Source organism: Lemur catta, chromosome 4 (assembly GCF_020740605.2).
Source record: "Lemur catta isolate mLemCat1 chromosome 4, mLemCat1.pri, whole genome shotgun sequence".
Taxonomy (NCBI): Eukaryota; Metazoa; Chordata; class Mammalia; order Primates; family Lemuridae; genus Lemur; species Lemur catta.
The window spans coordinates 56583402-56604916 of record NC_059131.1 but is presented as its reverse complement, the minus strand read 5'-3'; the positions used below and the strand labels follow the sequence as shown (position 1 = coordinate 56604916).

The following is a 21515-nucleotide window of genomic DNA, read 5'->3' as shown; positions in this document are numbered from 1 at the left end:
AGCGGGGGGGAGCAGAAACTCCAAAAGTGGAGGCCAGGGCTTGCGTCCCCACAGCCAGTCCTGGGGGGCTGAGGTTGGATATTTGTTAGAGGAGCCGTATGTTCCTTTGAAGGCCAGGCAGTGCTCAGTGTTAGGGATTCAAGAGCAGGAATCCTGGGAGCTCCTGGTCGTGGGAGGGAATGACAGGACTAAAGGGGACGCGGTGGCTGCTTGCTGACCAGGCTTGGTGTGTCTCATCCTCTCAGCAGCCCTGAGAGGGTGGCTGTCCCCACCTGACGGCCAAGGAAACAAGCTGGGGGAGGTAACCTGGTCAGTGGGGGAGCTCAGCACTTAACCACTGTGCCCGGCTGCCACACGCATCCAGGTGAGCACACAAGAGGGGTTGCAACTTGCAACAGTTCCAGACTTCATGATATGCATGATTTCTTTACTTTGGAGCTGTGTGCCCAGGGGGTCACCAGTAAACATCCTCAGGGAACACGGTATAGCTGGGGAGACCCCAGGTGCCTGGGAAATGACAACACCAGGTGGTCCTGGAGCAAAATGCTGCCAGATCTGGTTGTAGGATGAGTTTGGTTCAGAGTGCATATGCCTGGTCTGAAGGAGGAAGGAATGGACCAGGCCAGGAGGGTGGCAGCTGAGAGAGCTTCCTAGGAGACATGGGATCGTACTAGGTCACAGGACCCTGCTGTCACATTCCCCATGGGAGCCTCAGTCTGTAGGGACGAGGTGCCCAGAGCGTGCTTGCTCTGCTGCATATGGGGCTGTGTAAGAGAAAGTCTCCATCTGTTTTCGTTGAGGGCTCATCAGCCCACGTCAGTGATGTTCATAGCTTCCTAGCCACCATGGGCTGTAGTGCCTGGCAGGTCTGGGGGACTGTTTGGGGGCTGTCTGGTCCAGGCAGGAGGAAGCAGGAGCTTTGGGAAGCGGGGAAGGGATGTGGCATGTGGCCTTGCCATCCCAGCCTGGGTGGGTTACACCTCCGGGAGAGGGCCTGCTCTGGTTGAGTCCTCAGGGCATCCGAGTTTCTTGGCAGTGTTCTGTTCAGTCCTGCCCTGGACTGGGGGGCAGAGGGAGGTGGGGCAAATTGGACCTGGGGTGAAGGGTGGAGGAAGAGGGAGGGGGGGTCTGGTAGGGAGATGATGGTTGACGGCAGCTGGGGGTCCTGAGGCAGATCGCAGCCGTTCTCAGCCTCACTCTGCTCTGGGTGGGAGAGTCTCAGAAGTATTGAGGGAAGCCTTTTCTTTTCCTTCCTGGCCTCCTTGAAAAGCAGGTCCAAAGAGAAACCCAAATTCCTTGGGGAAGAGGAACAGGGGATGTGACCTTATAGGGGAGGGGGGAACAAAAGATCCTTGGGCAGAGACCTGAGCCCCCCACCTGGGCTAGTGATGCCTCCTCCCTTCATCTGCGGGGTGGGAGGGAGAGGAGAGCGAGTATTCTGTGGCTCAAAAAGCTGAGGAGGTAAAATAAGAGCGAGTGTTTTCTTTTGTTTCTTTTTCCTACTATGACAGTAATGTATGCTCCTTATAAAAAATTCAAATAGGACAAAAATAGACCAAGTAGGAAGTGATAGTTCCTGCAGCCTCACACCCCAGAGATAAGCCCTGTTACCGCTGTGGGGTGGGGAATGTGACCAGCTGGGCCCAGGGGCCCTGGCCTTTCTGCCCCAGCAAGGGATGTCTGCGCTTGTGGGTTCTGGCTACTCAGCTAGGGCTTCGTTGTTTGGGGCTGGAGTCCACACACTTCTCTTTTGCTCTACCTCCCAGGATCTTCCTGTGCCAAACAGGACCTAGTCTAGGTTTAGGGAAAGTGACTAGGGCCTGGCTGTTAAAGGGGCAGGCCCAGGTGGGCATTGAGCTGAGAAAGTAGGGGCATGAGGATGTTGGGGCTGGCTGGTCTTTCTGCCAGACTTCCCTCCTGCCCCATAGCTAGCCGTACGCACATCCCTTCAGCCTGCCTCTCTCACTCGGCTCTCCCCTCCCTTCCCTGCCCTCCCTGACCCTGTCTTATGAGAGAGGCGCACACACCCTCTGAGCATGGCCCTCCACCCTCCTGCTTGTGCCACCATCTGCCCTGACCCGACATTCCTAGGGGTTGATCTCTCAGGTTTGGGGAGGGAAAACCAACAGCCCAGGCTCATTCTGCTCAGGCTGTCGAGTGGGTCTCTGAGGAGGGGACAGACAGTAGCCCATGATGAGCACATGGTGGACTCTCCTAAAGGGGTGCAATTGGAGGGGCCCCTGGGAAAGCCCCCCCTTTTAAACTTCAACATTAAAAGATGAAAAAACACCACCACGACCAAGCCTTTTGCAGTGACTTAATTCTGGATATTTGGATGTAGGGGGACTTCCTCTAAAAGGGTTTCCCGACTCCCGACCCCGCTCCCACCAGAGGCTCAGGGAGCTGCGCTGTGGGGTAGGCACATCTCGGGTAGGGGATGACCACCGTACCGCTGACTGAGGCATGTGTGGGTGAAGTGTGTGTCTGTGTGCATGACGTGTCGGTGTATGGCGTGGTGTGTATGCGTCGAGGGACTCTGAGCCCTTTGGGACCAATCTAACCACTGATCATGCTTGACTGGCTGAGTCTGGAATTCTAGGCTGGTGGAAGGCTTTTCCTTCAGGAATTTGAAGGCATTTCTCCGTATGGTATCCAGTGTTGCTAATGAGGACTCCGATGCTGGGAGGGTAGGAACCTGTTTCCCCTCTGTGGAAGCCTTTGGGATCTCCTTGTATGCCGGGTGCGCTGGGCCCCACAGCGACACCTGCTGGCGTGGGTCCGTCTGTATTCACTGCCGCGTACCTGTGGGCCTTCCATGCCAGCGCTGTGTCCTTCGTTTCAGGAAAAATTTCTTGTGTTATTTCTTTCATAGTTTCTTCTTTTTGTGTTCTCTGCTCTCTTTTTTTTTCCTTTTTTTTTTAATTAATAGAGTTTATTTCTTAGAGCAGTTTTAGGTTTATAGAAAAATGAATGGAAGGTACAGAGAGTTCTCATGTACCCTCTCACCCCACTCTCCGGTTTCCTGTGTTATCAACACCTTGCATCAGTGTGACATGTTTGTCACAATTGAGAGCCAATGTCAAACAGTATTATTAACTAGAGTCTGTAGTTGCCATTAGGGTTCCTCTTTATGTTGTACCGTCTGTGGATTCTGACAAATGTATAATGACATGTATCCACTGTCACAGGAGCTTACAGGATAGTTTCACGGCCCTGAAGAGATCCCCTATGTTCTACCTGTTCATCTCTCTCTCCTCCCTTCACTCCCCCGGCAACCACTGCTCTTCTTCATGCTCCATAGTTTTGCCTTTTCCAGGATGTCATGTAGTGGGGGTCACACCAAGTATGCAGCCGTTTTAGATTATCTTCTTTCACTTATGCATTCAGATCCTTTCCTGTGTTTTCATAGCTTGATAGCTGATTTCTTTTTATCACTGCAGAGTATTCCATTGTCTGGATGTTTATCCATTCACCTACTGAATGGCATCTTGACAGCTTCCAAGTTTTGGCAATTATGAATAGAGCTGCTGTAAACCTTTGTGTGTAGGTTTTTCTTTGAATCTGAGTTTTCGTCTCAATAGGGTAAATACCAAGACGTACAATTGCTCCTTGTATGGTAAGAGTTTGTTTGGTTTTCCAAGCAACTGCGAACTCATGTACAAGTACATCCCTCCCCAGTAGGACCCCCCCAGTGCAGTGGTCGCGTGTGTTGCGGGTCCTCCTTTGTGTCTCTCTGGGAAGTGTGCAGTGGGAACACCATGAACTTTGGAGCGATGAAACCCGGCTCTGGGTCTCCCCTCTTGTTTACTGATGGCCAGTTCTTAGATGAGTTACTTTACCTGTGAACCTCAACCCCCTGATCTGTAGAACGGGGGTAGTGTCTCTGGCCTCAGCAGTGTCCTGTGAGGTGTAAATGGGAGCACCGATCATAACACACAGTAGATGCTCAACAGATGCGAGTGTTCTTTCCCTTCCCAGGTCTCTTGCTTTAAGGTCTGTTTCTGCCTTATCTGTTCCTCCATCTTGCAGAGGTATTCCTGGCACAACCCCGGGGTGAGTCAGTAGGGGGTGTGTGTGCCCTAGTGTTCCTGGCCCTGCGCCTGTGGGTGAGCTGTGCTTTTCTGGCCTTCCTGGTGGCTCAGAGTAGAGCGTCAGCTGGGACTGGCCAGAGGAGATGATCTAAATGGAAAATGTGGGTAGGCCTGTCTGTCCCAGGGGCCTGGAGGTGTGGGGGTCCCTCCCAGGCCCAGCCTCACCCCTCTGGGCCTTAGGGTTTCAGATGTCGGGGGGATAGGCAAAGGGCAAGTCTCTGAGCTCCAGGGGAAGGTGTGGGGTGGGAGGGGGACACGGAGTGGTAGCTGCTGCCCTGCCCAGTGGCACTCGAGGCCCTTCCTCCACTCAGGATGTGATTTTCTCCCCATGGAAACGTTTTGGGTAGTTTCTCAGCTAGGTCTGGGTGTGTCAGAGCAGGAGCCCGTGACCAAGCTCTGCCTCTCCCCTCTCGCACAGGTGGTATAAGCTGCACTCCAAGGCAGGCAGGAAGGAGAAGGAACGCGGAGAGATCCAGGTCACCATCCAGTTCACGCGCAACAACTTGAGTGCCAGCATGTTCGACCTGTCCATGAAGGACAAGCCACGGTCGCCCTTCAGCAAGATCAAGGACAAGATGAAAGGCAAGAAGAAGTTTGAGCTGGAATCCGCCTCTGCCATCCTCCCGAGCAGCGCCCTAGAGGATCCTGAGCTGGGCAGCCTGGGCAAGATGGGCAAAGCCAAAGGCTTCTTCCTCCGAAACAAGCTACGCAAGTCGTCCCTGACGCAGTCCAACACCTCGCTGGGCTCCGACAGCACCCTGTCCTCGGCCAGCGGGAGCCTGGCCTACCAGGGGCCCGGCGCCGAGCTCCTCACGCGCTCGCCGAGCCGCAGCAGCTGGCTGTCCACCGAAGGGGGTGAGCGGGCACGGGGCTGCACTGCCTGGGGAGGGGAGGGCAGGGCTGGGGCCAGGGAATGAGGCGCCTCTTCCTGCGACTAAATCCACTGTGCTTCCTCTTCAGGCAGGGATTCTGCCCAGTCCCCCAAGTTGCTCTCCCACAAGAGGACCTACAGCGACGAGGCCAGCCAGGTGCGAGCGGCTCCTCCCCGGGCCCTCCTCGACCTTCAGGGCCACCTCGATGCTGCCTCCCGCTCTTCACTCTGTGTCAACGGGAGCCACATTTACAATGAGGAGCCCCAGGGCCTGGTGCGGCACCGCAGCTCCATCTCGGGTCCATTTCCACCCTCTAGCTCCCTGCACAGCGGCTCTTCCCGGCCCTCCGAGGAGGGGCCTCGCTCCACAGATGACTCCTGGGGCAGAAGCAGCCACAGCAACAGCAGCTCAGAGGTGGGGCTTGGACAGGAGGAGCTGGGTGCTCAGGGCAAAGTGCTGGCCATTGGGGCCAGCCGCCCTGGAGAGGCGGAGGGGGCCCAGCTTCTGGAGGGCAAGCCAGTCCAGGTCGCCACACCCATGGTGGCCTCCTCTGAGGCAGTGTCGGAGAAGGAGGGAGCCCGGAAGGAGGAGCGGAAGCCCCGGATAGGCCTCTTCCACCATCACACCCAGGGGCTGAGTCGGAGTGAATTGGGGCGCCGAAGCTCTCTGGGGGAGAAGGGAGCACCCACCCTGGGGGCCTCCCCCCACCACTCGTCCAGCGGGGAGGAAAAGGCCAAGAGTAGCTGGTTTGGCTTGAGAGAATCCAAAGAGCCAACTCAGAAACCCAGGTATGTCCTTGGCAAGACCAGCTTTGCTCCTTGGGGAAGGTGCTGGGGTGTTTGCAGCCTGGACCCTGGGGCAGGGAGGACAGCACCAGATGTGGCCCTTGGGCAGGCTGCTGGGCCTCTGGCTTTGCATGGTTAAGTGGGGGTACCCCGTCTCCCTAAGCCAAGGCTCGTTCTGTGCACACGGACACAGGTGAGTGGCAAGGGCACTGCTCTGAGGGTCCTGTGGATTGAGGCGTCAGCTCCCCAGTCCTGGGCTTTGCTGCATGAGTTGGCAGGCCCACCCTAAGGGAGGGGAAGAATAGAAAGGGAGCTGGGAGAGGCCATTTGTATGAATTCTTTGCTTCCTGGCCTCCACTTCCTGCCCCCTGGTCTCAAGGTAAGGAAGCCTTGGCAGGTAGAGAGATGGGGGCTGGGAGCCGTACCCTCAAACTTCCCTCACCATCTCTGGAGCTAGAGGGCTTCCCCCAGCTAGCTCTGTGATCTCTTGCCTCTGAGAGGGGGAGTCAAATAATTGATGCCTCTGCCCCTCCGCTCATACATGCACCCCAGGTTGCTTCCCAGCTGGCAAGAAGCTATGGACAGCTGCCCTGAAATCTGTAACCTGCCGCCTATCCTTGGAGACCCTGGGGGCTCTGGCCCTCTCTGGCGTCTCTCGGCCTGGGGGAGTGGCACTGTGAGAGTACAGATGGCAGCTGCTCTGTTTTGAATGTGCTGAGTCCCCAGCTCAGGCCCTGGGCAGAGCCCCTGACCCCCAGCCTGGCCCCTGTGCTTCCCTCTGGCTATAAGCCAGGGGAGGCTGCAGCACGGTGTGGCAGGGGCCAGGAAGGGGCCCCAGGCACATGTCACAGAAGCGTGTGTCTCCCCTTCCCTGGTCGGGTGGCATCTGTGGCAGCCCCAGCCAGCATGGACAGGGTGCTGATTCTGTGCTGTGAGCAAGCCTGCCCTCCTCGCTTGAGGGCTGTGTGGACAGGAGTGGGAGGAGAGGCCAGGCACAGTGGGGAAGGGCCCAGAGATAGAGCAGAGGGAGGACCCTAAACCTGCTCCCTAGCAGAGGGGAGAGGAGTCCTGTAGTCTGGTTTTTCACCGTCCCTGCGACATTCTCAGTCTGCTGAGAGGAGAGGGGAGAGAAACGCAGGACTTTCTGGGTTCGGGCCCTGGCCAGCTGCCAGCCCTTGTTACAGCCTCATAGACAGGAGGTGTGTGGGGTGGATCAGTTTCCCCTGCTTGGTGCAGCAGCTCCTGTCCCTGCTGCCCAGCCACCACTCATCGGAGCCCAGGGACGCTGCTGGCCATATGCAGCCTCAGGGAAGACTGGGGAGAAGGGATGGGTCTGGTGGCCCCATGATGGCCAGAGGTGTTCGGAGGTGGTGGGATGGAGGGGGGCAGCAGGAGACCTGGGCAGGGCACTTGCTGGGAGGAGCTGGTGCCTGGGTCGGAAGGGGCACAGACTGGGCTCAGTGTGCTTGTCTGTAGAGTTTCTCTGGGCCTTTTTCTGGGCAGGGCGGATGCTGGGGACATCTCTCTGTGAGGCCGTTTGTGGGTAGGTGCCCAGGCTTTGGGCTTGGACTCTTGTGGGCTATGGGTGCTGTGGTCTGTCACTGCCCTGGGGTACTTAGAGTCCCCAGCTTCCTTCTCCTGCTTCTCCATGTCTCCTAATAACCTCTCGGGGTCCAGAGAATTTGGGCCATAAGAAGCTGAGGTTTCTGTCCTGCTTCCACTTGAATTCTTAGCTTGTCCTCAGCAGGTTGGCGAGCACTCAGGCATCCCTGTCCTCCCTGGGCTTATTTGCAGGTGGTGGTTGCAGGGCAGGCTCTGTACTGTGCCTCCAGGTAGCGCAGGAGGGGCTGTTCTCGGGTGACGTGGCCTGGCCTGGGGGGATGTGAAACCTAGACTCTGAGCTCTGCCAGTAGAACGCTGGCCCCGTGTGCCTTGCAGGGAGGGGAAGGCTGGCCTGGAAGAAAGGACTGTTGGTGCTTACCTGGAGGGCTTGCTTAGGCCTTTTGAGGAGAGAATGAGAGGCAGGCTAGCTCAGGCAGGAAGCTGTAGGTTAGACCCAGAACTAGAAGGACTGAATGTAGCTGCAGGATCTCCAGCTGGGGCCTGGGGAGCCTGTCCACCACAGGTCCAGAGATTTGGGGGGCCTCTGCCCTGGGGCTCCCACTGCAGATTGCTGGATGTGCCGCACTAGCAAGCGCAGCAGCGCCCTCTGGTGCTCCCACGTGGCACTGATGCCCCACGGAGAGGCCTGAGGCAGAGCGTATTGAGCGCAGTATCCAAAAAAAGGCTGGGCTGCTGCTGTCGCACAGTGCAGTGGCTGGAAGGAAGGGACGAGGGTGTAAAGGGCTGAGAAGATGGTCCTCCTGCTCTCTGACGTTGCACTCATCTGCTGGGTCCCCAGGCAGTTACACTAGGCCCTGACCAGTGTGTGGCGGAGTAGGGAGTGGGTAGTTGAGACGAAGCCCCGTCTGGGCCACGGGACTCATCCTGCTGCCCTGCCCTGCTGTGAGCCTTCCACACTGAGCTGCAGCACGGCTTTGCAGTGTGTTGGAGGACAGGCAAGACTGCGTGTGTCAAACCTGCCAGGGCCAAAGCGCATTGTCTTTGTGTCTAACCTGGGTCATCCTTGCACTCCCCTGTCCCTCCTCCTCACTGTCCATGGACTTTGTGTGCAGAAGGAGATCAAATGTTGAATACAAAAATGTTTTAAATTGAGGATAAGTGGTGCAACATAGTGGCAGGTATATTATTATGGTGGCCTTTAGCCACCTCTGCATCCCCCCGGCCCCTCACCAGGTATGGTGAACAAGGTCTCAGTGAGGCCGGAATGTGCCGTGGCAGCTGAGGGAGCTCAGAGTCTCAGGCTGCATTCTTGGTGGTGTAAATGAGTAACTATAATGCGCGCCTTGTGACTTAGTGTGGCCTTATTTCCTGTTGTGCCTGTTTTCTTGGTATAGTTACTATGTTAACAGTGTTCTGGTTTGGAAAATAGTTATATGGTCTCCCTGCTTGTAACTTACAGGGCCCCTCTCTGTCACTTCATCACGCCCAGATGATGGCAGAGGATGTGTCCACCTCCTGGATACGTTTCCTGGGCATTAGGCACATGTCAGGAGGTTATGCCTCAGGAGGGATGGCCGCAGATGTTGCCGGGGGTGGGCATGCCCTCGTCTTTCGGGGAACTGCCTGGTGGAGGGCCCGTGCAGATCCACTTGCCATCTCTGGGACCAGTGCGTGGAAATAACAGGGATACAGAGCTCATCGCAGCCTAAGGAAGAGCTGTCTACTAGTGACACCTGGCCTCCAGCTGCAGAGGTGGCCCCGTGGTGTGGTGTTTAAGAAGTTGGGGGGTGGAGGGGTCTGTCGGGGTGAACAGGTGATTCCTGCATTCAGTGCCAGGTTCAGACACCTGTTCCAAGGTTCCTGCAGGCCTTATAGTTTTACTCCCTCAGGTTGAAGGGGCAGAGATATTTGGACTTCTGATTTCTTTCCCCAATATTTGGTTGTAAAAGAAGACAAATCAGACTATGTCACTGCCCCCACTACTTGCGAGTGGGGAGACTGTGCCAGGCTGGCACCGTGGGTTTTAGGACACAGGGGTGTTTCTGTTCTCAGAGCACAACCTGCAAAGATAACCATGCAAAGGGAATGTGTCTCTGACCTGGGCCAGGTGGAGTGGCAGGGAGGGGACATTTTGAAATGAGACCCTTCAGAATGTGCACTTGGTGTGGAGCAAGGGAGAGGAAGGCATGAAGGAGGGGCGTGTTGCTGGGTAGGCGGGTAGAGCGACTGCTCTCAGAGGTACCACCGGCTCTGGGAACCTGCCATCCTGGCGCCTGGAGTCCCTTCCTCCAGGGAGAGCTTGTTGCCGATTCCATACCAACGGGTTCGTGTGTGCCCCTGGGGAGCCCGTGGGGAGAGGGAGCTTGCTGAGCCTAGCCTGGCATGCCCAGTCGACTCCCCTGCTGCTCTGTTCCTGCAGTCTGACTGCCAGTCAGGTTGCTGCAATGGTGAGTGCGGGCCCAGGCTGGGACTGAGGCGAGTAGAGCTAAGCTGAGCTCTTTAGTGGAGATGGGGCTGTCTTCCCTCAGACCACCGTGGCTCTGCCATAAAGGGGCCTGTGGGGAGAGGTAGCTCAAAGTACCCCAGCCCTCTTCCTAGGCCCTGCGTCTTACTGGCAGCGTTGGGCTGTGATGGGCTGCTGTGAGCCTTCTACATGGAGCTGCAGCACTGGCTACGCAGTGTGTTTGAGGACAGGCAAGGCTGCGCATGTTAAACCTGCCAGTGCCAAAGCGCAGAGCTCTGATGGCATGTGGGCTGAGGTCAGGGCCTTGACCCTCGCGGTGGTGGTACACCCTTCGTCACTCTCCTTGGCACGGGGCCTGCCTGGGATGAAGGGAGAAGGGATATCTGCTGGGGTTGGGACTCTGAGCCCCGGATTCTCCCTCTTTCAGTATGTTCACAATGTCCTTAGAAGCAGGGTGGTGCTGGGAAGCCAGGTGGGGTACAGGTGGATGGGATTTTTTACCTCTCCCCCCAATCTCTGGGTGGTGGGGACGAGACTGAGAACCCACTCTTGGATGGGGAGTTATTGTGGGGGAAAGTAGGGTCAGGAAAATCTCTGGAGGCTGGATTCTTATGAGAAATCCATGGGTTGGGGAACTAGCTGTGTCCTACCTATGAGGCTGACCTCCCTGTCCCCCCAGCCGTTTTGGGGGGGCCACCTTTGCTTCTGGTTGAACCCGACTCCTTCCTGTCATCTGTCCCTGGTGTTTGCTGACGAGCTGACCCTGCTTTGGCCCAGCTCTGTGTGTGGACCTGCCCTGTGGGGGCCCTGGGCTTCCAGAAGAATCCCGGGAAGCTCCAGACAACTCGGCTTCTTTCCACAGGGCCCCTCCTAGCCCAGTGTGCACTCCTCTGGGCGGGGGACTGGTGGCATTTCCTGTGGAAGAAGCTGGTTGGATAGAGAAGATGTATATGTAGGGGTTTCTCCAGAATGTTTCCACCTGGGTGGGCAGGGCTCAAGGAATGGGAGTCTTGGGAGCTTAGAGCAGGGGCTTGGAGGCTGGCAGTGAGGAGAGAGAGAGCAGAGGTCTGGCTCTGACGGGGCTCAGCTGCAAGGCAGGCGCAGAGCACTGTTTTTCCCGGCCTTCTGTCTGTGTCCTGGGGAAATGGAAAGCTGTGGTTTCAGAGCGTGCCCCTGCCCACCTCTCTGAAGTTGGCTGTGCTCTGTGGACATGCTGCCAGTGCAGGGGGTGCTCCTCCTGGAAAGGACCCTGGAGAGGACCCTTGAAGGTCAGCAGGCATTCTCTGGTGTCTTTGGGAGTGTAGGTTTATTGTCGTGGGATGGGTTTTCCCAGAGTTGCTGCTGCTGTTACCACATTTCCAGCATTTGCCAGGCGAGGCTGGCCTGTGAGGGAGGTGAGGTGAGGGGTCTCCATCTGCGGGTGCTGGGCTGTGTGCACACGTGGCAGTAGACACCCTCAGCAAGTGTCTTGTTGTCCTCCTTGGCCAGTTAGGCTGCCCCTGAAAGAAACGAGACACCTTGCCAGGCCTGATGACAGCCCACCATTACCTCCTGCTTCTGCATGGGATCAGCAGGACCTCGTCTGTCCCAGAAGCCAGAATTCCAGGTACCCTGCAGGGTCCTGTCAGTGCTGGCTTTGCCAGTCGGGTGCCTAGGCCTGGCCTTTCTCTGGTCTTTTGTTCCCCTCATGCCAGCCGGTGTTTTCTTGCTCTCCCTCAGCCCTCAAAGGGGTGTGAGGTGCTTTTGGATCGGTGTTTCAGGTGTTTAGTCTGTTGCTGAGTAGAATCTTCAGTGTGGGACAGTAGAAAGAAACACTTGGTTGAGGTTTGGATCCTGCCTGTAAAATGGGACTGTTGCTCTCTGGGGTTGGTGTGAGGATGAAAATAGCTCTGCCCAGCATCTTTCTCCTTGGGTGGCACCTGATAATGTTACGCTTTGGCGTCTTCCCTCTGTCCCTGGCCCAAGTGGCCGAGCCCAGTCTGTGTGCGTGTTGCGGCCCCTCATCCGAGGCGGGTTGGGGTGGGGGCGTGGTATTCAGCAGGGGCCTTTCCAGTCTTGGCATTAACCAGGAGGCTCACGGTTTTGTCTCCCTCCACAGCCTGGACGTGTCTCCTCAGGTAGAATCTGACCCAGCTGCTCTTCCTCACCACCTCCCCTGCTCCCCCTGGGCTCCGGCCCCCCCCACTCCTGCTCCCACCGCTGCTCCCATGCTAAGCACTAACCTTTTTGCAGCCGCCTCCCCCGCTGCTGCCACTGCTGCCACCGCCACCGCCGCCCCTGAAGCCACCCCATCTGGATTCTTGGGTCTCACCAACCCATTCCTCACCTCCTTGCAGAGCAACCCCTTCTTCGAGGAGCTCGTAGCCGACATAGCACTAAACTCTCCTTCACCTGCTCCCTCTCTCCCCAGTGCCTCGAGGGCCAGCCCCACCCCCCTGGCCTCCCCTGGGAAAGCCCTGCCTGAGTGGGACAACACCTTCAACGTCTTTGCTGCCAGCAGGCTGTGTCCACAGGCCAGGAGCGAGATCCTGGCCCCTGCAGGAGTGGGGCTGGAGGCGGCTGGGCTGCAAGACCCAGGAGCCGGGGCCATGACAGTGAAGGCAACTGAGCCCGAGGAAGCCCCTGGGGGAGGAGGAGGAAGAGGTGGGAGCAGCATGTGGCTGGAGCCCAGGGTTCCTCTGGACTTGGGACTGGACCACCAGAGCACAAGCATGGCTGACCTGGGACCACTCGGGTCGGTAGGGGCTGGCCTGCCCTCCACATCAGCCCAACTGCACCCGAGAGCCTCGGCCTCAGAACCAGACAGGGAGCCGCCAGCCGCAGAAGGGGAAGCAGGGCAGAGTCCAGCAGATGATGGGACGTCTCTGTTTAGCTCCCCAGAAGTGATCAGTGTGTGGGAGAGGCTGCCTGGCCCAGATGGCATCCCTGAAGGCCAGGACGAGGAGGCCTCCCGAGGTGAAAGGCAGCTCTTCCATGAGCTCAATACGGTCGACGATTCCTGGCCCTGGGATGTGGTCACCATTTCTCCAGCAGCTGAGATGGCCTCACCAGTCCTGCGGGGAGAGTCTGATGAGCTGCCCCCTCCCAAGGTGCAGCCAGAATCACCGGAAACTGTGAGCCCCAGGGGCAGTGAGGGGCCTGTCCCACTGGAGCCAGAGCCAGAGCCTAAGCCCGAGTGGGCATCTGACAAAGGGCTGCAGCCCAGCACACCACCTCCCAAGCCACCACGTCTCTTCACACCCTCAAGTTCCCAGGAAGAGGAGGAAGAGAAAGATGAGAAGGCCGCAGGGGGGCTGAGTAACAGGGGAGAGGGGACAGGAGAAGATGCCTCCCCAAGTGCACTGGTGGTTGGTCCCCAGGAGACAAAGGAGGAGGGAGAGAAGCCCGATTCGGAGGAGTCTGACAGCCGTTCTTCTGTGACCCTGCTGGGTGAGCCAGGCCTGGACGATCTAGTGGAGGATGCCAGCCTCCCTGAGCCTGGGCCTGCCCTGTCTGTGCCCACCAGCTGCCCTGAGGGTCCTGCTCCCACACCCGGTTACTCAGAGAGCTTGGCTCTTCAGAGTCAGCAGATGTGGGGGGCTCCAGAGAAAGGAGAAGGCCCTGAGGCTCCTGAGGCCCAGAGCCAGGGACCAGTAGGAGAGAGGCTTGGGCCCCTGTCAGCCACCTCCCAGCAGGCTGACGTGTGGGCTTCCAGGGAGGATGCCTCGAGCCCCTTCTTGTCTCAGGAGAGCCGAGATCCCCCTAGCCTCCCATCCACATCCCCACCAGGCTCCAGGGAATCTTCCATCCACTCTGAGCTAGAAGAGCTGCCCACACCTCCAGAGCCTGCCTTTCCACCACCCCCTCTCCCACCCTGGGCCAGCCACCACCATGGGGGGCCTAGCCCTCCGTGCTCTCCCCTGCCTAGAGCCTGGCCCCTGACCTCTTCCTCCCTACCTCTGGGGGAGCCAGCCTTGCCCCCTGGGCCCTTTGAGCCCTCCCCACCTGGGGGCTCCCCTGCCCCACTGAGGGAGGACCGTGCCGCAGCCACCCCAGCCTCCCCGCTTGTGCTTCTGCCCTTGGAGACACGACCAGCTGAGGAGCCACAGCCCAGTGCCAGGTGAGAGACAACCCCCAGAACACTTCCCAGGAGGAAGAGGGTGGAGGAACCCCCAGAACACTTCCCAGGTGGAAGAGGGTGGAGGGGAGAGAACAGCCCAAGGGGCTGAGGTGTTCACATTCCTGGCTTATCCTTTCCTAGGGCAGGTGAGGGTCTCCTTCACCCCAGGGGAAGGATGGCGCAGGCTCTGAAGACATGAGCCTTGTGTGGTACCAGCTCTGAAGCTGCCTCCTTGGGACTTTGGACCCTCAGGGTGCCCCCACAAGCTAGGGGTTTGGGAAACGACACTGATGAGGTGCAGGGGGTAAGGGATGAGGTCGGGGAGAACAGATGTGGGCTGACAGGGGAAAGGGGATGAGAGCCATGCCTTGGGCCCTTCCAGAGCTCATGCATTCAGCTGCAGGGGGGCTGTGGGCTGGGGACAGTGGAGCTTGTCAGTTGGGTCAGTTCAGGGGCAGGCCTGGGAGAACAGGCTGGCAGTGGGGCCTTGAGCACTTTCCTGTCCAGATGGGGTGAAGGGAGTAGGCTGGGGAAGGCCTGGAGCCGGAGGAGGGATCAGGACTTAAGTCAGAAAGAAAGCTGGAGATACCTTCAGAGGGAAAAAAGAAAATCTAAAATGTTTTCCACATGTGACCATTAGAAGACAGGCTCTCCAGCCTTAGCAGGTGTTTCATTGGTTTGCATTTTGTGCCTTTCCGGGGGTGGTGGTGGGGTTCCAATGCATTTAGGACTGCTGAGTGGACAGCAGATGCCATGTGACTGTGGTCACTGTGGCATTGGTTTGTTTAGAAGAAATATGAGGTTGCGACCTCACCAGATGGCTGGTGAGGGATGATGAGAGCGGAGGTCTGGGGACCTGGGAGGTGATGGGTGTGACTTGGCTGGGCATTAGCACTCTAGGAGGCCTGCCTGAAGGAGGGGCCCTCGGGGCAGGGTGTGGGCTTGGGGAGCAGGGCCGGCTGCAGCAGTGGCCTCCGCGAGGCCTCCTGCCTGCTCGGGACTCTGGCTCACACATCTGGTCATCTACATTCACTGGGCAGGGATGAAGGACACTGTCCCCACTCCATTCCCAAGGAATTCCCAGCCCAGTGGGGCAGACAGGGGACCCAAGAAAGGAAGCCCTGGGGGCCAGCGCTGATCCATGAGCAGGTGGGAGGGCATCCAGGCCGCCCCCAGCTTTCTTCCCCAGCGGTAGGTGGTGCTGCTGCTCCCCTGAGGGGAGCGGGGTGCTCTGGTGGCTACAGTGTCCTCAGCTGGCCCTGCTGTCTTCCAGAATGGCCTCTAACTATACGCGCCACGTTTTGTAAGTTTATTCTTCTCAGGGTTGGCTTAATGGCTATACCACCACAGAGCGGATGGGCCAGTAGAGCTGCCCCCATTCCTCAGATGAGGAAATGGAATCCATGAGCGCTGCAGGGTCCAGGGTCCCTCAGATGTAGGGGGCAAACAGACGGAGAGCCTGGGCCTCCTGGCCCGTCGTTCAGGGTGCCTTTGTGCTGCACTGGTCATCCTCCCCTTCCCCAGCACAGCCTGTAGGTGGCATCAGAGCTGCTTTTACACCCCATCGTAGTGCAGACTCCTAGGTGGCAAGAAAGGACTCTGACGGGTTCTTTTTCTCTATGCCTGGGTGCTCTGCCCCTCTTCTGGAGTTGTGAGCCTGAGTGTCTCTGGGTCTGAGTTTAGCAAGCACTGGCTTGGAGAGAAGGGGATGGTTTGAGAGAAGCTAGGAAGGGGGCAGGGCTGGATTGTTAAGGCTGAGGCTGAAGGGGATGAGTCAGAGGGACTCCCTGGTTCCTGCCTTTCTGACCTGAGTCATGGCAGGCCAACAGTGCTGCTCACTGCTGGGGCAGCACAGAGGAAGGGGCAGGTGTGGAAGGAGAGTGTGACACACCTGAAAGGGACCCTGCAGGCAGCAAGCCATCCTGCAACTGTCTCGTGGGTTTAGAGCCCAGTGGGGGCATCTGGGCTGGAGAATGGACATTAGCAGGTGGTGGGAGCCAAGGACGAGGAGAGGTGGGAACCCAAGGGCAGACTAACAGTTAAAACTGAGAAAGGAGGCCTGGCACGGTGGCTCACACCTATAATCCTAGCACTCTGGGAGGCCAAGGCGGGAGGATTGCTTGAGCTTAGGAGTTTGAGACCAGCCTGAGCAAGAGCAAGACCCCATCTCTACCAAAAATAGAAAAAATTAGCCAGGTGTGGTGGTGCACGCCTGTAGTCCCAGCTACTTGGGAGGCTGAGGCAGGAGGATCACTTGAGTCCAGGAGTTTGAGGTTGCTGTGAGCTAGGATGATGCCACAGCACTCTAGCCCAGGTGACAGAGCAAGACTCTGTCTTAAAAAAAAAGACTTGAGAAGGGGCTATCAGAGGCCAGAAAACTAGATGGAGGTCTCGAGGGAAAAATGGGAAAGGAGAGCATCCCCAAGGAAGGAGCAGTGCAAGTGTCCGCCGTACAGAGAGATCGGTGTGGTGAGAACCAGCAGGGCTTGGCGACCTCATCAGGTACACTCGTGGTGGGCCGTGGGGGCTGATGTGCTACTGTAATGGGTTGAAGAGTCAATGAAAGGTAAGAAATTAGAGACAACTGTAGTCTATGTACTCTGGAGAGGTTCGGGGTGACTAAGGGTGACAGCTAGAGCAAATCAAGGTCAAGGGAGAGTTTTGCAGGCCTGTCTAAATGTAGATGTGAAGCAACCAATAGGGAGAGGTGTGTGGCCAAACATCCCAGTTTGCCCAGGTCTTTCCTGGTTTTAGCACTAAAAGTCTCACATCCTAGGAATCCTCACAGCCCTGAGAAAGTTTGGAAACTGAAAAGGTTGGTCACCCTCCCAGAGCAATGCTACAATATAGAAGAGGAAGGAAGGAAGATGTATTGAGGGGGCAGCCCTGGCAAAGACTGGGTGCAGGTGCAGAGAAGTTTGTAGGATGGCCTCTGTCATCCCTGTGAAGGGGCAGGTCATCAAGTCAACCAGGGAGGGAAATGGGGAGGAAGCGGGTGGTGGGGCGAGGACTGAGGAGAGCTGGGAGGATTGCCGAGGAGTGCTGGGTGCAGCTGTCCTAGGAGACCTTGCGTGTGGAGGAGCAGCTACCACCAAGTGGTGGGCTTTCTGTCCAGCACACCTGGGGGCTGTACAGAGAAGGCGGCCCCACCTTTGACCTGCGCTACCCTTGGCTCCCCATAACCCATCTCCTGTCTGTCTTCACAGTCCCCACCCCGTGAAGCCCCTCAGTGCAGCCCCTGTGGAGTACAGTGCTGACAGGAAGCAGACCCGCTCCAGCCTGAGCACAGCCCTGAGCAGTGGGCTGGAGAAGCTCAAAACAGTCACATCCGGCAGCGTTCAGCCTGTGGCTCTGGCCCCCCAGGTTGGCCAGACCGTGGACACCAAGAGGCTGAAGGTGAGGCGCAGCAGGGAACATCTGGCAGAGCCTGTGGTGCTGTCTCCTTGAGAGAGGCCAGGAGTCTTGAGGCAGGGTGCTGGGGAGGGTGGAGCAGGCAGCAGGCTGGGACCCCTCACCAGAGTCTTGAAGCCAGCTGGGCCATCTCTGGCATTGGAGACAGAGGCAGCCCCAGGCCCGGTGGAGGTGAAACCAGGGTGTCGGTGGGCAGGGAAGCTTGGGGCTGCCCTGCTCACTCGCCTTCTGTTTGGCCTCAGAACTCGGCTGTGCTGGACCAGTCGGCCAAGTACTACCACTTGACCCACGACGAGCTCATCGGCCTGCTCCTGCAGCGCGAGCGGGAGCTGAGCCAGCGGGACGAGCATGTGCAGGAGCTGGAAAGCTACATCGACCGGCTGCTGGTGCGGATCATGGAGACCTCGCCCACACTGCTGCAGATCCCCCCCACCTCCCCCAAATAGCCCTCCTCACCCCCACCCCCAGGAGGGTTGGCATGGACCTGCCACCTGCCCGCCTGCCCTCCCGCTGAACTCACTGTCACCTGGGCAGGGTGCAGTCTGCCCTCCTTGTCACTCCCTGTTCCTCTCTCCCTCTTGCCTCTACTGGGGCTGCTGGAAGGGGGCCCTTTGGATTCCCTTTGGAGGCGTCAGGTTCCATGTGCAACTTGTATCTTTGGGAGCCCTGGGTCTTTCCCACCTGCCTGTTTTCATACCCCTTAGCTTTGGGGAGGGGGCTGTGCAGGGAAATGAAACAAGGCATCTAGCCCTCCAGATGGAGCCAGGGGTGAGATGCAGTTTGATGTGGCATCTGGGTAAGACTGGTTGCTAGCACATACTTTATAATCCCCCAAGGATGGTCAGCCATTTCTTCCCACGGCCCAACCCTCATCCTGTTCATTTCCCTCCAGCCCCTGGAGGGGCTTCTAGTATTACTGGGACAGGGACCAAGCTGCCCGTTTGTCTGTGAGTTATGGGCAGCCAGGGCGCCTACTCTTCAGCCTCATGTGCATTCCCCTGAGAGAAAGTCTCCTGTGTGATCTGGTCTCAGCCATGTCCCAAGTCTGTTTCCGTCTCAAGCTGTTTGTGGAGCGGGACCAGTGTGGACAGAGGTGGACGATGTGTGTTCTCCAGGCTGCTCCCTGCCCCCCTGTTTGACCTTTCCCTTGAGTGTCACGTGTGAATGTGTGGAGGGTGGGGGCGGGTGGGGGGATGGCTCCTCCATGCTCTTCACCTCCGACGTGTAGGCCCCTCTAGGTCGGGGCTTTGGGCTGCATATGTGTTTGGGGTCAAGCCTCCATGTCTGCTCTTGTTGCCTGTCCAGATGCCAAAACTCTGTTGCCACAGGGTTTGAACTTTGGAAACCAATTAAAATGTGCCTTTTGTGGGTGGGGTCAAGAGCCTCTGGTTGTTGACCTCTCCCCCTGTGTGGCGACCCCCTCCCATCTGTTGAGCACATAGGGGTGGCTCTGTCAGGGCCCTGGGAATGGGGGGTATGGGGGCAGCCCTGCTGTGTGCTCTTCCCCTCCCCTAGAGTCCATCTTAGTTAAGGGTCTGGCCAAGCTGCTGCTGTTCCTTCAACCTTCCTGCTATCTTCCCCTCCTCCCTTAACCCCAATAGGAGGATCCTAGGATAAAACCTACTGTTGGGCAGGTGGGCAGGGAGGCCTGGGGCTGCCCTGCTCACTCTCATTCCGTCTAGCCTTAGGACTCAGCTGTGTAGGCCAGTCAGCTGGTCTGGAAGTGAAAGGTCCCACTATGCCTTTGGGAGACACCTGTACTTAGGAAAAAGCCTTTGTTGCCTTCCCATCCATCCACTAAGCTGCTGTCCCAGCCTGTCCCTTCCGCCCCATAGCCTTGCCTGGCTTGGCTGCAGTGCACTTTGAAATGAAGTTGTCTGTCCTTTGGCCCAGCTCCTAGTTTGCTTGTCGAAAACACAGCAGGCTTCCCCAAGGCATCTGCAGGGAACCTTTGGTGGTGTGGATTCGCAAAAGTTGGGGGAGTGAGGAGGTGCTGAAGGAGAATACTTTTGGCTTAGTGAGGAGGCAGGAGCTCCTCTGGGACCAACTCTTCCTTGTAAGAGGGCCTGTGGGCTCACTTGGAAGGCCTCAGGAGATGTGCTCTATGGGTGATGTCTGTCTTCTGCCAGGAGGGAACAGAGGAGCCCCACACATGGAGTAAAGCCTCTATAAAGTTACCTACCTTCAGGTCCACTCACCAAGGTGGAGAAAAGTATCCACAAAGACCCAGGACTTCAGTCATGGTTTTTAGGGGTCACTGGATGTTTCTCTTCTGCAGTATCTCTTCTGAGAGGGAATCACTTCCCTACTAGTTATTCCTCTGGGCCTTATTCAGTCCCAGCCCTGGCCCTGATCAGGTTCATCTTTGATTATGGGTGCCCCAAGTACCCAGGGCAGGGATGTCTTCGGGAGAGTTTTTGAATTGAAGCCCAACATTCTTGTTTGATGTTTCCACTCCTGGCCACAACTTGGAGGAAGGCTGCAGGTGGGGTGAGGCAGGGAGCAGGCACAGTTCTGCTTTGCTGTTTGTCCTCCTAGTTGTAACTCCTGTTTATAAAGAGCTTATTCTTCATGTTCTGAGCACTTTATGAAGAATAAAAAGTCCACGTGCTGCAGGTGGCTCTGTTGTGTTCCTGTTTTGAAATGAGCGGGTGAAGGCGGTTGGGTTGTGGGAGAAGGCAGCCTTGAATCAAGGTGATGGGGTTCTTGGATGATACTGCCGCTGCCCTGACATCAGGGGGCAGCAGCACAGTGCTGCCCTGTGGCCTGGACTCAGTCTTTTCTCACTCCCAGAATACTCACATTTATTGGGTACTGTGGGGGAATATAGAGGGTAAAAAACTGATTCTTATTCTCAAGCTGCTCAGTTTAGCAGGGAAGATAAGATACAAACCCAGGATACAAATTGTTCTTTATGGTTAGGCTAGAATCTCCAGCTTTAGGAAAAGTCTGTTTCTTTTGGTTCAACTATTAGTGGATGGGGAACTCTGACTGCTACTGCTCATGCAGTGTCTAGAAAGACACAGGCAGATATGAGCCAACCCTGCACCTCACCATGACATGAATGAGGCCCAAAGTGTGTTCCCTAGAGTCAAGACCAAGTATTTCTACTGTTCCCTTGGGTGAAACAGGCAGCTTTCTGCCCCACCCCACACCCCCAGTCTGGCTCACTGATCCGGTACTTCAGCTGGGAATCTTCAGCTACTCCACGCTGCGGCAGTGTGCATGATCCATGCTGGAGCTTGCTCTACACTGCAGTACTCCACCTTGCCTAAAGTACTTGTGGCTGCTGCTTGATAAATGCTACTGAACCCCATTCCCCACCTCACCTTCCAGTTCTGCTCAGTAATGAGGCATCAGGAGGGATCTTTCTTGGTTGGTTAAAGGAGGAAGAGGCTGCCAGGGCTCTTAAGCCCCTACTGGTTAACTCAGAACCAACACATACTTGAGTCCCTACTGTGAGCCCTGAAGACTCAGCCTGGTACTGAAGACTTAGCAGTGAATCAAAAAGTCACAGCCTCTGTCAGAATCTGTTTGAAGGGAGGAAAAAAATGTCATAGCCTCTGCCCTGTGGACCTTACCGTAGGAAAGACAGATATCCAAAACCATAAAAAATTAAGGGCTGCAAAAGAGAAGCGCTGGGTGCTATAGGAGCATGTCTGGGATTCTGTGGAAGCAGGGTGATAGACGGGAAAATGCAATATTTAGCTGAGGCCAGAAAGAGAGCCAGCATCAGGCGAAGTTAAAGTTTGTCTTCTGGGTACACAATGTTCAAGGGTGCATGGTCCAGGATCTGAGTGTCAGGGCGGCTGGAGAGCACCGGGCGAATGGGCAGGGTGGCGACGGAAAAAACTGCATGAAGTTTCCGCAGTGCAACTCCTTGCAGAAAGCTTTCCGAGATTAACCCTACTCTGCCTGGAGTCCTTGCCCATCTGCTCCTGGGTTAGGCCCGCTTGAGTGGGGCCCTTCTCCTGGACTGCCATTCCGGGAACGACGCCTATCGCAGCAACTCAGACTTCTGGAGGCAGGTAAGCAGCGAGGGCTCTCGTGGCCCCCGTCGGAACCTCAGGGTTTTGCATACACACCCTTCCCCGACTGCGGACCCCTGCGAGGCTGGCTGCGGGACCGAGACCCGGTCTGTGTTGGTGCAACTCTCTGCAGTCTGGGGTTGTCAAGCGCCGCGACGAGAAAAACTACACTCCCCACAACCCCTTGCGCCTCCCGCTCGCT

General features: G+C 57.1%; 1 protein-coding gene across 2 annotated transcripts in view; it reads left to right on the top strand.

Annotated features, from left to right (window-relative positions):
* RAB11FIP5 (RAB11 family interacting protein 5) overlaps positions 1-19900 on the top strand; it is a 36905-nt gene extending 17005 nt beyond the window's left edge. Inside the window, exons 2-6 of one of the 2 annotated variants that reach the window (XM_045549857.1) lie at positions 4510-4946; positions 5052-5751; positions 11874-13874; positions 17081-17270; positions 17528-19900. In XM_045549857.1, coding sequence (XP_045405813.1) covers positions 4510-4946; positions 5052-5751; positions 11874-13874; positions 17081-17270; positions 17528-17731 — 3532 coding nt within the window. In that variant the 3' untranslated portion in view covers positions 17732-19900. The remainder of the gene's footprint in view (positions 1-4509; positions 4947-5051; positions 5752-11873; positions 13875-17080; positions 17271-17527) is intronic. The other variant, XM_045549858.1, reaches the window with a different exon arrangement.
* Positions 19901-21515: the final 1615 nt, after the last annotated feature.